The sequence below is a fragment of the Oryctolagus cuniculus genome, chromosome 18 (genome assembly GCF_964237555.1).
Source record: "Oryctolagus cuniculus chromosome 18, mOryCun1.1, whole genome shotgun sequence".
Classification (NCBI taxonomy): domain Eukaryota; kingdom Metazoa; phylum Chordata; class Mammalia; order Lagomorpha; family Leporidae; genus Oryctolagus; species Oryctolagus cuniculus.
Window position 1 is genome coordinate 13,301,143 of NC_091449.1, and position 14,574 is coordinate 13,315,716.

The following is a 14,574-nucleotide window of genomic DNA, read 5'->3' on the forward strand; positions in this document are numbered from 1 at the left end:
TCCCCAGCAACCAGCCTCCCTGACTCAGCCTCTCCGCCCACCCCAGGCCCGAGTGGCGCTGGGGGGCCAGGGTGGGCTGCTCGGAGTCTCCTCCTCTCTTCCTGTCTCCCCTTCTAATCCCCGTCCCCGGGACGGCTCCACCTCTGTCCCGGCCAGACGCTCGTCTGGACCATCTGACTAACCCTAACTCTGACTCAACTGCTGTCTCTTGTTTCTTTTTTTAAAAAAAAAAACACGTAACAAATTTACGATGGCACAGTAGAACATAAAGATTTAATGACCAGATGACAGACCACGCATGCTCCCCCACGTCGGGTGCCAGCACCGCTCCTGCGTGACGACGTCCCTGCGCCGTGCTCATCTCCCCCAGCGTAGCCTCAGCGGGCCTCACCCCACCTGGACGCTTCTCCTGTCTCCCTGTCCCGGGCGGCTCTAGCACCTTCGTTCCACCTGTCTGCCTCTTCGGGCCTATGGCCTTGAGTAAGCAGCCCCTCCACGCTGGGCCTCCCCTGACCCATCTGCGATGTGGAGCTGGGGGTCCCTAGGCTGTTGGCTGCCTGGAGGAGTCCCTGTGGTGCGGTGCCAGGCACCTGGCCCAGGGATGCTGGGAACTCTGCTGGCCGGGTACCCCCTCTGAGCCTCCCAATGCAGCCACCTACCCCTGGCTGTCCACCCTAGCTCCTGGAATCAAGGTGGGCTGACCTACAGCTGGGCACAGGCCAGAACTGTGGCCCAGGAAGGGTTCCGGGAGTCTGGCCTGGTCAGGGCGCCACCGTTCTGTCTCACAGGAGACAGGAGTCCCCAGGCCCAGCTCAGCTAACGGCTGGCTTATGTGGCCCACTCCCCTAGTGGCCGCCAGTTCCCCCTCTGCTGGGGGACCAGAGGGGTGTGGGGCATGGGAAGGCAGGGCGCCTGGGTTCCCACAGGCCGGTGGCTGAGTCACCAGGCGGCCATCTGGCTCCCATTAGCCTAGGGCGGCAGGGGGCTCCTGGGGCGGGCCCTGTGGCCGGCTGGGGGCAGGGAGGCTGGGGCAGGCTGTGTGGGATGACTCAGGCCCGTGATAACAGCCTGCACGTATTTGGGGAGTGTAAACAGGAGGGAGAGGGAGCGGAGGAAGTGAAGGAAGGGAAAATTGTGGCTGGGCGGCGGGGGGGGGGGGGGTTTGTGGGGGCTGGGAAGGGGGAGCCCCCCTGCTACCCCAAGCTGGCAGGCCCCCAGGGCTGCCCACCCCTCCCCAGCCTGGGTCCTGAGTGAGACATGGGAGCCGTGCAGCCAGGCTTGGGGGTGGGGAAGCCTACAGCTCAGAGAGATAAAGGCTGAGACCAGAGGGACAGAGACAGCCCATGGCTGGGAGAGAACTGGAAACCACAGACGGAAAAGCACAGGCCCAGGAGATGGGGACACAGCAGCGAGCAGGAGCTGCGCGAGACAGAGGGCGCCACGCACGCCACCTGAGTGGAACGAGACGTGCACGGGGCCAGCAGCAAGTGCCCCGGCCTCAGTCCAGCGGAGGACTTTCATACTGGGCCCGAGGCAGCGGGCAGCGCCTTGGGAAGAGGGAGAAGGGCAGGGACGCAGGACAAAGGGCAGTGGGGCTGAGGCAGGCACAGGACGAGCCAGGGTGTGGGGGAGCCGGCCGACGCCCCTGTGGGGTCGGTCACAGGGCGGCCTGCAGCAGCAGCCTCGCCAGGGGAGTGGACGGTGATGCCGTCAGTCGCCATCCGGCTCTGGGCTGGGGGCGTCCTCGGGCTCCTCCTCATCGAAGTAGCGCTCCTCCTCGTCCCGGGCCACGATGTCCAGGTTGTCCAGGTCGGGGTTGTCGTCCACTGTGCTGTGAAGGGAGGCAGCTGTGTTGGCGCTGACCTTGGAGGGGGACGTCAGGCCCAGCATCTCCTAAGTCACGTTTTATATAAAAAGTCTGCTTTCTCAAACGACTGGAGACCGTGGTGACGTGGGGCCCACGTTCCCAAGGCAGCAGGGGTTTCCAACAGGGCACTTTTGCCTCCTAGGGCACTGCTCAACACCCTGCCACACACAGGTCCATAGGATTCCCAGCAGCCCCCGGCTCAGCTCCCCACATCCAGGGAGCCCCCCCCCCCCCCCCGCCCCGCAGGTTTCCTGCACCTGCTGTGGCCTCTCGGGAGCGCGGGTCCCCTCCTCACAGCCTTCCCAGCCCTGCGTCACCTCTCCGCCTCTCGCTGGAGGGGCCCTGTTCTGTCTGGCAGGAAAGCCTCTCGCTGGTCTTGTTCCCCGCTTTATCCCCAGAGCCTGGACAGGCAGACACCCGGCACACACGGGCTTGGTGTGTGGACGAGGACATGGTGGAGCCGCTGCTGCCCGGCAGCTGCCCTCGCGCTCCCGACTTCCTCCCAGGCACCTGGTCTGGTGGCAGCAGCGGTGTCGCCCACCGAGGGATGCCATGGCCTGGACACCCTGCTGGAGGCTCTGGAGGCTGTGCTCTGACTGGGGGCACATCTGGCACACACACGTGCACACACACACACACACGGCAGCTGGGATGCTCTGGTCCTCAGGTGCTGGCCATGGCCAGGCCCTGTGGTGGAGACCACAAGCCCCGTTTCAGAGGGGCCCAGGTTGGCACACCTGCTCCGGGCTACAGGTCTGGTGTTCCCGACCACGAGGCAGGACTCGCTCAGCTGACAAAACCACCTTTCTCTGACTCTGACAAATCATTTTCCCGTGTCCTTTGGCCTGGTGGTCTGGGTGGAGAAATGAACACCTGGCACTGTGGACCCACAGGCCCCTGTGTGCTAACCCTGCAGGGTGCCCCCTGGGTCTGACCAGGCTGCAGGGCCTGGACACTCGGGGCTCAGGTGGCCACTGCCACCTGCAGTGCTCAGGTCAGCCCTGCGCAACGCCTCCCCGGCCGAGGGGCGAGGCTCGGGTGGCCCAGGCTGCTCCAAGGCGGCCATGCCTCCTCCTCCGGCTGAGGCCGCACCAGGGCCTCCCAGCACCCTGGGGCAGGCGTGTGCGGGGCCCGGGAGCACCTGTAGTCGAAGTCGCCGTCCTTGCCGTCCAGGAAGCGCTGGTGCATGCGGCTGGTGAACTCTTCCCGCAGGATCAGCCTCTCCTCCGAGTCGGGGACCCAGGCCTCCGAGTCTCTGCCTGACCGCTGGTCTGCGGCAGGGACAGCACGGCGGGGGGTGAGCAGTGCATGTGGCAGCTGCTGCCTCCCTCCAGGGGACATGGTCCGTCACACGCGCCAGGGACCAGACTGCAGGCCTCAGGGTGGGGAGGGAGCACTGAGGGCTCAGGTGCGGGCCAGGCCTGCAGCCGGTGTCTGGATGCTGGGTCCCCCTGCTCCTATCCCTCACCTTCCTCGTCACTGTCCTCCTCCTCTTCCTCTTCCTCCAGGCAGGCCTCCTCTTCCTCCTGCTGCTGGAGCAGCCGCTGCTGCAGCTCCCGCTCCTGGTAGGACTGGAGCAGCAGGTCAGACAGTGGGCAGGCGGGCGTGCCGGGGGCGCCTGGCTTGGGGGGCTGGATCGGGGCACGGGCGCTGAGCTCCTCCTGGGTGAGGTACTGCCCGATGTACTGCTCGTACAGCAGGGGGGCCCGGAGCCGCATCTGCTCATCACTGAAGTACTCCCCCCCTGCGTGGAGAGAGCGTGTCTGAGTGGCCATGTCCGTGCGTGCACGTTCAGGTTCACAGGAAAACCACGGGGGCCTCATGTGTGGGGCACGCATCTGAGCATGTGCGTGTGACCGGGCCTGCAACCACCGGTGTGTTCACGCATCCAAGCAGGGGTACAAGGGCAGGCCTGGTTCAGCATGGCCTCTGAGGCATCAGGGCTCTATGGCCCATGGACAGCTGTGCCTGGCCTGGGAGGGTGTGTGTGCAGTCCCACGTACCTGTGTCTGGGAGCTGGTGTGTGGGACAGTGCAGGCAGAACGCATGTGCGCGCAGCCATGTGCATCTAGGATCAGGTCTACAGAGCTTGGGGTCTGCCTCTCAGGGTGTCCCAGCTGGCTCAGCCCCTGCAGGTGGGCCTGGCTTGAACACTGTGGTAACAACTATACTGTCCCTGGCCCTCCCCCCCCCCCCCCCCCCGGTCCTAGCCCAGGACCGAGCACCTGCACAGCATCCTGGCTCCTGCAGCCCCGGGGTCTGTGCCTGTCCCTGTCCTGCTCACTCCCTCAGTCCTGCTCTCTCACTCCCATTGCTGTTTCTTTTCTTTTTTTTTCTTTTCTTTTGACAGGCAGAGTTAGAGAGAGACAAAGAGAGAGAAAGGTCTTCCTTCCGTTGGTTCACACCAAAAGTGGCCGCCGCGGCCAGCGTGCTACACCGATCCAAAGCCAGGAGCCAGGTGCTTCTCCTGGTCTCCCATGGGGTGCAGGGCCCAAGCACTTGGGCCATCCTCCACTGCCTTCTCGGGCCACAGCAGAGAGCTGGCCTGGAAGAGGGGCAACCGGGACAGAATCCGGCGCCCCAACCGGGACTAGAACCCGGTGTGCCGGCGCTGCAAGGCGGAGGATTAGCCTAGTGAGCCGCGGCGCTGGCCATCCCATTGCTGTTTCTGGCATCTTCTACCAAATGGTTTCTATTCCTCTTTTTCCCTCCATCTCTCTTGCCTGCTGTCAGTTTCTGCCACTTAACCCCACCTCACTCACCCCTCCTTTGTCACCCTGTTCCCCACCGACAGTCCCTCCACAGCTGGGCCTTCTCCTAACTGGCCCTGACTAGCTCTGCCATGCTCATGTCTGTTAACTCTGCTCGCTCTGTCTGTGGCCACAAAGACACTCCTAGTTAAGTGGTCAGGAAGGCAGCAGTGTCTCCTTCATGGCTGTCACCGTGTCTTGCTTAAGACATCCGCAAGGGGGCTGGCGCTGTGGCACAGTGGGTTAAGCCACCACCTGTAGCACCCAATATGGAATCCCACTGCTCCACTTCAGATCCAGCTCCCTGCTATGGCCTGGGAAAGCAGCAGCAGGTGACCCAAGTGCTTGGGCCCCTGCACCCACATGGGAGACCTGGAAGAAGCTCCTGGCTTCGGTCTGGTCCAGTTCCGAGTGTTGCAGCCTTTTGGGGAGTGAGCCAGCGGATGGAAAATGTCTCTCTGTAACTCTGCCTTCCAAATAAATAAATCTTTTAAAAAAAACACATAGAGCCGGTGCCGCGGCTCACTAGGCTAATCCTCCGCCTTGCAGCGCCAGCACCCGGGTTCTAGTCCCAGTTGGGGCGCCGGACTCTGTCCCGGTTGCCCCTCTTCCAGGCCAGCTCTCTGCTGTGGCCCGGGAGTGCAGTGGAGGATGGCCCAGGTGCTTGGGCCCTGCACCCCATGGGAGACCAGGAGAAGTACCTGGCTCCTGCCATCGGATCAGTGCGGTGCGCTGGCCGCGGCGGCCATTGGAGGGTGAACCAACGGCAAAAGGAAGACCTTTCTGTTTCTCTCTCTCACTGTCCACTCTGCCTGTCGTCAAAAAACAAAACAAAACAAAACAAACAAAAAAAACACATAGAAACAAAAACGGCACCCCGAAAGGAATTGCCATTTGTTCGAGTGTGGAATGCGGCGCATGTGCTGCCAGGCACACAGGTGGGCGGTGCTGCGGCCTGTGGCCTCGCCCACTGCTGTCAGATGCCAGTGACGCCTTCTGCCTGTCGGCCCCATTCTCTCTGCTCCCTCTCTCCACGACTTCTCATTTCTGTGGCTCTGCCTGGACCCGTCTGCCTCAAAGCCTCTCCCGGGATCTCGGGCCTGCGTCTGCCCCCATCTCCCCCCACCCCCTTCCCTCCCCGGCCCATCTGCCCTCCTCACCTTGGATGAGCTCGCGCAGGGCGGCATAGCGCCGGTTGCGCAGGCGGGTGCGCAGGGTGCGGGGCCGGGCACTGCCCTGCCGGGCCACCTCAGCGCAGTAGAAGTCTGCACGGTGGTCCCCACGCAGGTGGCCGAAGCAGGCCAGGTGCTCCTCACGGAGGCCCGTGCGGAAGCGCTCCAGGAACACGAGTGGCTTCTCATGGTACAGCTGGCTCAGGATGGCCACCTTTTCCCGCTCGGTCAGGTCGGGCTCGCCCTGCTGCTGACTGCACACGGGCAGAGGGCCGGCAGCCACGGCGCGCAGCATCGCACTCACTGCCGGGTTCTCGGCGCCGTCCAAGCTCCCCGACTCTCCTTCCACTGCCTCCACCTTGTCCTGGGGTCTGGGTGTGACTGGGGTCTGGCTCAGCTCCCCCCAGTGCCCAGGCGTGGGCTCCGTGCGGCCTGTGAAGAGAGGAGGTGTTGGTTTGGGGTGGGAGTGGGAAGGGGAGAGGCTGGGACTCCTCACTCACTGAGCACCTGCTATATTCTGGACACGCCCACACCCCCTACGCGAGGGGGTCGCTATTTTAGAGGGCCCAGACGGCTGATGGCTGACCGCCAGCATAGTTACTGGACACACACAACGTGGTCCATGTTTCCCAGAGCCATGCTGAAAGGAAGGGCAGGAGGAGGAGACACGGGGAGGCTGCGCTTTTACTAAAAGTTTTATTATTAAAAAACGTGTTCTCACTTCCTGTGAGAAGCAGGGAAGGGAGAGGGAGGGAGATACTGAAGTCTTCCACCTGCAGGCTCACTTCCCAAACCCCCGGGCAAGGCTGACACCGGAGCCTGGAACTTCGTGGGTCTCCCACGTGGGCGGGCGGGAGGCAGGGACCCAAGTCCTTGAGCCGTCACCTGCTGCTTCCCAGGACAAACAGCAGCAGGGAGCCGGGCCCGAAGCCGAGCAGCCAGGACGCAAACCATGCACGCCGGTGGGGGATGCCGTTGTCCCAAGTGGTGACCTAACTCTTGAGCTAAACTCCCAACCCCCAAATTTGTACCTGTTTATCTGAGAGGGAGACAAGACAGAGCCCCCATCTTCTGGTTCACTGCCCAAATTCTTGCAACAGCTGGGGCCTGGTCCGAGCCCGAGCTGGGTGCTGGGACCTCAATCCATGTGGGTGGCAAGGTACAGCGCCTCCCAGTCTGCATCAGCAGGAAGCCGGGGTCAGCCGCAGAGCCGGGACTTGGACCCAGGTGTTCCAATGTGCAAATCTTTTTTTTTTTTTTTTTTTTTTGAGATTTATTTATTAGAAAGGCAGAGTTAAAGAATGATCTTTCATCCCCTGGTTGACTCCCCAAATGGCTGCAGTAATTGGAGCTGGGACAGGCCAAAGGCAGGAGCCTGGAACTGCATCTGGGTCTCCCACGAGGGTGCAGGGACCCAAGCACTTGGACCATCCTCTGCTCCTTCCCCGGGGGCGTTCGCAGGGCGCTGGATTGGAAGTGGAGCAGGTAGGACTCAAACCAGCACCCAAATGGGATGTCAGGTGTCGCAGGCAGCAGCTGAACCCACCACGCCACAGTGCCAGCCCCCAGATGTTGGCTTAACTGCAAGGTCGGATGCCTGCCCGTGAGGCTGCGATTTAACGAGAGGAGGCTTTGCCCAAAAGTGACATGAGAGTAGAGAGCTGCACGGTGAGGCATGGACCAGCCAGCGCAGAGGCCTCGGGCCACCTCACTGATTCACTTGTTTACACAGACGCATTCACTAACCTGTCCCCTCCCTGGTCCTCTGTGCGCACATGGCCCTGAGCAGGCGAGGCCCAGCGTGCAGGGAGGAACCCAGTGCAGCTCCTGCCCTTGGGAGCACAGCTGGATGGGAGACAGTCCAGATCGAAGAGCACACAGGCAGAAACGGCAGGAAAGCTGAGCCCGGGCAAACCCCAGAGGGGGCAGCGCTGAAGACGAAGTAGAGACCGCCCCTTTAGCCACTTGGCTGGGATGGGGACGAGCTGCAGGGGGTGTCAGTGTGGCAAGAGAAGACAGCTGGAGCAGACAGAGGCTGTGGCAGAGGGGAGGGGAGAGTGGGGGCGGGGCTCCAAAGACGCCAGGAGGCTGGGCAGCCACGTGGGGCTGAAGGGCAGGGGGTGAGGGAGGCATCCAGGACTGGGCCCAAGACAGGGTCACGGGCAGGAAGCAGGAGCTGATGCATGAGGAGAGGGGCCAGACATGGGCGAGGACACGGCTGGGAAGGGGAGTGGGCGTCAGCCCAGCGGTTAGAATTCCAGGTCCCATGTCGGGTGCTTCGACTCCAAGTCCCAGCTTCCTGTGACTGCAGACCCTGGGAGGCAGCGGTGAGGGCTCGAGTGACTGCGTTCCTGCCACCCCAGAGGGGGACCTGGGTGGTTCCTGCTCCTGGCTTCCATAATGGCATCTGTTCCCAGCCAATGGATGGGAACTCTCACTGTCCATCTTTCTCAAATGGACAGAAACAAAAGACAGTCTCTTCACGCCTGCAACAGTTATCTTGGGGGAAACAAACAGAAGGGGTGTTTCCCAGGTGTGGTTTAGGGTCCAGGGGCGCCCGATGAAAACTCCAGTGTCCTTTGAGAGCCCCTGTGGAAGACCTGACACACCCCAAAGAGAAGGCAACGTGAGGATAAGCAGGGCTAGGAACGATGAGGCCACAGGCAAGGAATCCCGCGGCCGTCAGCGGCTGGGAGAGCAAAGACCAGACCCCACCCCACCCCGCCAAGGAACGCATTGCAGACTTCCGGCCTCCAGGACCCCGAGAAAGGAGCTCGTGCGGAGGAAGCCGCCCGGCGGACGGTCGTTCGTTACAGCAGCCGCAGGGCACTGAGGCGGTCTGCAAGGGAGCCACCAGAGGAAGCGGGCCGAGTCCCCGGTGGTCTAGTGCGCGAGCCACGGGGCAGCGCTACGCGCAGAAGGCTCGGGAGACTTGACCCGAGGCCTCCCGATGGAAGCCCACGGCGGTGGGTGCGAGGCGCGGGAATGGAGGCGAATCGGACTCGTCTAGAAGGCAGCATGGGCAGCGAGGGTGCAGACTTTCTTTTTAGGGTTCAAGTTTTGTTTTTAATCGTGTAAAGCTCCAAACACATAAAAGGGCCCGTGACACGCTCCCGCCCACCTCGGACACATCGTCCGGCTTCGACAGCCAGTGGTCCGGGGCCAGGATCCCCCCACGCCTCGCCCCACACCGGAGACTGAAGCAACAGATGGAATTTTAAAATGACAAAAACAGAAGCATTTAGGCTGACGGGAAGAGTGAGGGGGCGAGCCCGGGGGTGGCGCAGGGACTCTGAAGGGGCGGCCTCGGGGGTCGCGGTGACACGGGGCCGTGGTCAGCTGCAGATACTCAGGCGGCTTCGTCGGGCACTTGGGCTGAGCTCTGTGCGAACCCGCGCACCAGCACGGGAAGGCTGACCGGGACGTGGGAAAGCTGGCCGGGAACCGGGAGGAAGCTTCTCTCGGGGGAGAGGACGGAGGCAGAGGAGGGCGGCCTGTGACAAGAGGCCGTAAACCGGCGGGGCGCTGGGACGGACAGGTAACGCCGCGGGCAGGTGTCCCTCTGTCAAGAGTCCTCCCTCGAGTTCCCGGGGAACCATTTCCTAGAGACACCGCAGCTGCACCCTCCCGCCGCCTCTGCGTGGCCAGGATCTCACCCTCGTCGGCTTCCGCCGCCGCCGCAGTCGCCACGGCCTCCATCTCGGTTTCCTGCGACTTATCAACCGCCACCGAGGGTTCCGCAACCCAATCTCGGCCCCCGAGCACTCGGTAGCTACTTCCGGGAGAACAAGTTCCCGGGGTCGGTGCTCCGCCGCACCTAGGCACTAAGGTTCCGGGCTGAAGGCGGATCTCCCTACGCGCATGCGTGCTCCCTCGGGTCGCGCGCTCCCAGCCCGGAAGTAAAAGGCGCGCCGAGGGTGAGAGTGGAAAATCAGGGGGGCCCCGAACCACTGCTCATGTGCCCGCGGCTGTGAACCCAGCAGCTCCTGGCTTAATTTTGGGGTGAGCGACCACCTCCAAGAATATTTACTACGCCTCCCGCTTGTATCATACCCAGTCCCTGGCTGGGAGCGACCCAGGAATGTCACCCCCCACGTTGTTCCCAGGCCCCGGAGGACCCGCATTCGGCGTCGGTGGCCGGGCTCTGAGGCGGGGACGGTCAGGGGCGGGCTCGGGAGACCCCGGGGGCCCTGAAGCACGGGGCGTCAGGGCGTCGGGGGAAGGCGCGCACGCCACGGCCAGGGAACAGAAAGTTCCAACCTGGCAAGGCCATGACCGGGCTGCGGAGAACTTGGGAGCCCCGTGGATCTTTACGCGACTCCAGCGGTGCGCACCGTTCAGGGCAGAGTTCATGGCATGTGCAGGTCCACAAGGGGTTTGTGAAGAACCACCGGCGTGAATGTCAGAGGGGCAGACAGGGAGCCGGCGAGGCCGCCAGGTCACAGAGGGCTCACTAAGCCGTGACGATCCTTTCTAAGCAGCTTGAGCTGCTTCATCCTCCGGGGAGTGGGCAGCGGGGTCACAGGAGATGAGCGCTCTGGAGGAAGCTGCTGCAACAGCCCAGGCCGCGGCAGCGAGCGGCGCATTCTCAAGTCGGGAGGAAAGCGGGGTCCCCACGCGCCACACCACAGGTGGGGACAGCCTGGGCCTGGGCGTACTACCAGGTGAAGCCGGCAGAGGGCGCTGCGCCACAGCACGCGGACCCACGGGGCGGGAAGGGGCTTCCCGGATGGGGAGAGCCAGGTTTAGTGTCCCTCTGAGGGCAACGCTGGCACGTCCTCACGTTCAGATGGTCCCCTCCGCGCCTAGCCGTCTCCTTCGTGAGGTTCGGAGCTCCTGCAACGGAGCCACTCTTCACCAGCTCCGCCCCTCCAGGTGCCAGGCGCCGAGCAGGCACTATGGGGGGAGATGAAGTTTAGGGGAGAACGCTAGGAGCCATCGGGCTAGTCTCAGAGCTGGCCACTGGTGCTGTCCCATGACAGGTCTGAGTTCTCTGGAGCGTGACCCTGTGAGAACAGGGTCTAGGACGGTCTCCACTACAGGAGGGCGGACCACTACCCCAATCCCAGGTCAAGCCTGAGGTCCGAGGCTATCTACCCAGTGACTGCACACAAGCAGCCAGCCCTCGTCTCTACGTCATCAGTGCACCTGTCTCCACCCGGGCCTCCCGAGTCTCCCACACAGAAGTCCCTGGGGTGGAGCCAGCGCCGCGGTGCAGCACGGGCACACCGGCTCCTGCGCACCCGCGTACCCGCGTCAGAGCGGGATCCCAGTCCCAGCTGCTCCACTTCTGAGTCAGCTTCCTGCTCAAAAGCCTGCGAAAGCAGTGCTTAAGCCCCGGCCACCCACGTGGGAGGCCCAGATGGAGTTCCAGGCTCCTGGCTTAGGCCTGGCCCAGCCCTGCCACTGCGGTCACTGGGGGAGTGAACCAGTAGATGGAAGCTCTCTCTCCCTCTGTCTGCAACTCTAGCCTTTCAAATAAACAAGTCTTGAAAAAATTCCTGGAGGGATTTGGGATTGTGAGAAGCAGAGAAATCAGGAGTGAGCTAGTGGGCTCAAGGGGACGTCTGCACCAAGACCAGAGACGGCCCCCAGGCCCCAGTCGGGTAACGAGTGAGGGAGCAGCTGCCCACCCCGATTAAGGCCAACTGCAGCAACAGCTCAGGGTCTCCACCCTGCCTCCTTCCTGCTGGGTGCCGTGTCATTTACTGAAACAAAACAAAACAAACAGGGCAAACACATTTCTTAGTAAGTGCAGTTTGTTAAAAATCCTGTTAAAACACACAGGTCAGCTGGAGTCAGACTGGAGGACCACGGTGGGAAACGCGCTCAGGCCGGCACCTGGGAGCCCAGCGAGGCGGCGGGGGACACCCCGGGTTCAAGGGAGGCGGCCCCCTCCCCCTCCCTCCCCCGCTGAATCCCACCAGAAACTACCAAGACGCCCGGAATAAAAGGTTTCAAGTTCAATAGTCACACTCTCTCCAAATACAAAAAGCAGTTACAATTCAACTGAACACAGAAGCTCGTGTGCAAAGTTACGAGGAACTGAGACGTCGTATAAAAAGTTAGGTTAAAGATGATTCTGTGGTTCTGTTTTTGTGTTTTGAGGGTGTGGCTCTTCCTCGGTCACCTGAACTCAGCAAAGAAATGGTTATCTTGATGAAATATCAACGGCCGACCCACAGTAAAAACGGACAAATTCTAAAAATTAAAAAAAAGCATAATTACCAAAAAAAGGTCACTGCTTCCTCCCTCTGTATTTTGCTTTTTAAACTTGTTTTTTTAAGTTTTTGATTTTTTTTTTAATCCTGAAAAGTAGACAGTAAAACAGCTCCTGGAAGAGTTTACAACCAACTGCATGAGGGCCTGGGAAGCTAAGGGCAGGAGCAGGGCTGGGAGGAGACGGGGTCCTCCCCTCAGTCACTGTGGCCTCACTGCTGCCGAGGAGAGGGGGTTCTCTTGTCAAAAAGGAGGTAGGAGGATGAGGAGAGGTGGGAGGTCGGGGACAAACAGAAAATAAAAGGTCATTGTTGCCTGTTTGAATCCAGAGAAAAATGCCTGGCCCGGTGCGGGGGGAGAAGCCCCTCAGAGGGAGGCGGCCCTGGGATGCCCCCGTCCCCAGCACCACGGGACCCGGTGGGGTAGAGGGGCCGAGGCAGGCGCTGGTGGAGGAAGCCAGTGGGGGCCTCTGGAGCCTCGGGAGCACGCCGGCTACTGTGTACTTGCGCCTCCCTGTGTGCTCCCGGAGTAGCTCCCGTAGTCGTAGTTCCCGTAGTATGGTGGCCACTGGCCCTGGTTCTGATAGTACTGGTTCCACTGCTGCGCATACTGGGGAGAGACCAAGAGAATCAGGTTGCCCTCCTCCACCCCAGATTTGGCTCCTCTCCCAGCCCCACCCTCCCCCTCACCTGGAGCAGAGATCAGTCAGTGCAGAGGTGACAAGACACATTGGAAGGGCAAGTGACCAACCCGATGCCAGGTGGTGGGCAATCAGGGATGGGGCCCAGGCTCTGGCTGTCACCCCAGTGCCCTCTCAGCATGGCTGCCATCGGCCAGTTACCACAGCCAGGGCAGCCTGGAACAGGGCCCTAACCGGAGCTGAAGCAGGATCCGGAGGCCTCAGGCAGCCCCTCCCTGGTCCGTGCTGCACTGTGGAGGGCCTATGACGTCAGTTATTTGGCTGTACCAGCCTGAGGCCAGCAGGCTGCCCACCATTTTAGGGGAAAGCAGAGGCCCAGGTTTGGGAATCCCACCCAAGGGGAGCCCCTGGAGCGTCTCCACCCACCCGGCCCCCATTTGGCACCTACCTGCTGATACTGGTTATAGCTGGGCTGAGGGTAGGTTTGTGCAGTTGGGGGTGGCGGTGGGGTATAGGGGGCCGGGCTGTAGCCACCGTAGCTCCCATAGTTGTAGGCAGGCGGTGGCGGAGGTGGAGGCGGTGGTGCTGTGTAGCCCTGGCTGTAACCTCCCTGGTTGTAGGGTGGCTGGCTGTAACTCGGCTGGAAGAGAGAGAGTGCCGAAGCTCTGTGAAGCAGCTCACAGGTGATAAGAAGGGCCCTGCCCTGGGGAGGTTGTCTGAGGGCTGAGGAGGAGGTGGGTGAGCTCTGCGATGTTGCAGGACAGGACGAAGGGCTCGTCCCAGGCCCCTGCTCTGGCCGTGAAGACCCTGGGCGAACAAAGCACATGGTACCCGAGTCCCAGGTTTCTTTTCTGTAGTGAGAGCTGCACCCAGCTCCTTCAGGCTGCCCGTGGACCCAGTCAGCTCCTGTGTGCCAGCCTCAGTTACGGCAAGCTCTGCTGAGAACGGTGCTGCCTGGCACAGGCTGTGTCGTTAACCATGTCATTGCTGTACAGACTCTGAGGGAGAGTCCACCAATTCCATTATAATAGGATGCTGAGGCTCAAGAACGTGAAACCACTGGGTCAAGGTCACACAGCTAAAAAGAACTCCAGCCCAGGGGCCAGCACTGTGGCGTAGCTGGTAAAGCCAAATCCAGCATCCCATATGGGCGCTGGTTCGAGTCTCAGCAGCTCCACTTCTGATGGCCTGGGAGAGCAGAAGATGGCCCAAGTGCTTGGGCCCCTGCACCTGCGTGGGAGACCTGGAAGAAGCTCCTGGCTTCTGGCTTTGGAATAGCCCAGCTCCAGTCACTGTGGCCATTTGTGGAGTGAACCAGCTGATGGAAGGCCCCTCTCTCTTTCTCTCTGCTTTTCCTTCTCTGTGTAACTCTTTCAAATAAATAAATCTTTAAAAAAAATAAAAAAGAGCTCCAGCCTAGTTTGTTTAGTCCCAAAGCTTTAATTCATAAGCTATGGTGCCATTTGGCATAGAAGCTGCTTGGGGGCCGGCGCTGTGGCTTAGTGGGTAGAGCTGCCGCCTGCAGTGCTGGCATCCTATATGCGCAACGGTTCAAGTCCCGGCTGCTTTACTTCCAGTCCAGCTCTCTGCTATGGCCTGGGAAGGCAGTGGAAGATGCCCAAGTCCTTGGGCCCCTGCATTTGTGTGAGAGACCTGAAAGAAACTCCTGGCTCCTGGCTTCGGATCAGTGCAGCTCTGGCCGTTGCAGCCAACTAGGGAGTGAACCAACGGATGGAAGACCTCTCTCTGTCTCTGCCTCTCCTTCTCTCTCTGTGTAATTCTGACTTTCAAATAAATAAATAATTTTTAAAAAAAAAAAGCTTTCAAAAAAAAAAAAAAAAAAAAGAAAGAAAGAAAGAAATTGCTTGGGGTGCCCATATCCCATTAATGGAATGCCTGGACTTCTGGGTTCGTGCTCCAGTCGTG

General features: G+C 61.2%; 2 protein-coding genes and 1 long non-coding RNA gene across 17 annotated transcripts in view; 1 reads left to right on the plus strand and 2 right to left on the minus strand.

Moving 5' to 3' along the window:
* Nucleotides 1–244: 244 nt before the first annotated feature.
* On the minus strand, nt 245–10,180 carry CCDC97 (coiled-coil domain containing 97). 5 transcript variants are annotated; one of them, XM_051836368.2, is made up of 6 exons: nt 9,446–9,706; nt 7,536–9,283; nt 5,778–6,221; nt 3,336–3,611; nt 3,009–3,138; nt 245–1,831 (listed from the first exon to the last, which is right to left on the minus strand). In XM_051836368.2, the coding sequence occupies exons 2-6, from the start codon at nt 7,564–7,566 to the stop codon at nt 1,711–1,713; spliced, it is 1,002 nt and encodes a 333-aa protein (XP_051692328.1). In that variant the 5' UTR covers nt 7,567–9,283; nt 9,446–9,706; the 3' UTR covers nt 245–1,710. The 5 variants fall into 5 exon arrangements, with proteins under 5 accessions (XP_051692328.1, XP_051692329.1, XP_008247927.2 ...); XM_051836369.2 differs by lacking the exons at nt 7,536–9,283; nt 9,446–9,706 and adding an exon at nt 10,050–10,180; XM_008249705.4 differs by lacking the exon at nt 7,536–9,283 and having other exon boundaries at nt 245–1,826; nt 9,446–9,798.
* A 108-nt stretch (nt 10,181–10,288) lies between these two features.
* On the plus strand, nt 10,289–12,007 carry LOC108175753 (uncharacterized). Its single transcript, XR_007915763.2, has 2 exons — nt 10,289–10,420; nt 11,577–12,007. It is a non-coding gene; the product is annotated as an uncharacterized lncRNA (long non-coding RNA).
* The window catches only part of HNRNPUL1 (heterogeneous nuclear ribonucleoprotein U like 1), a 36,831-nt gene continuing 33,994 nt past the window's right edge, over nt 11,738–14,574 (minus strand). For all 11 annotated transcript variants that reach the window (XM_070062167.1, XM_070062175.1, XM_070062171.1 and 8 more), the window contains exons 14-15: nt 13,097–13,288; nt 11,738–12,617 (exon numbers count right to left, since the gene is read on the minus strand). In XM_070062167.1, coding sequence (XP_069918268.1) covers nt 12,501–12,617; nt 13,097–13,288 — 309 coding nt within the window. In that variant the 3' untranslated portion in view covers nt 11,738–12,500. The remainder of the gene's footprint in view (nt 12,618–13,096; nt 13,289–14,574) is intronic.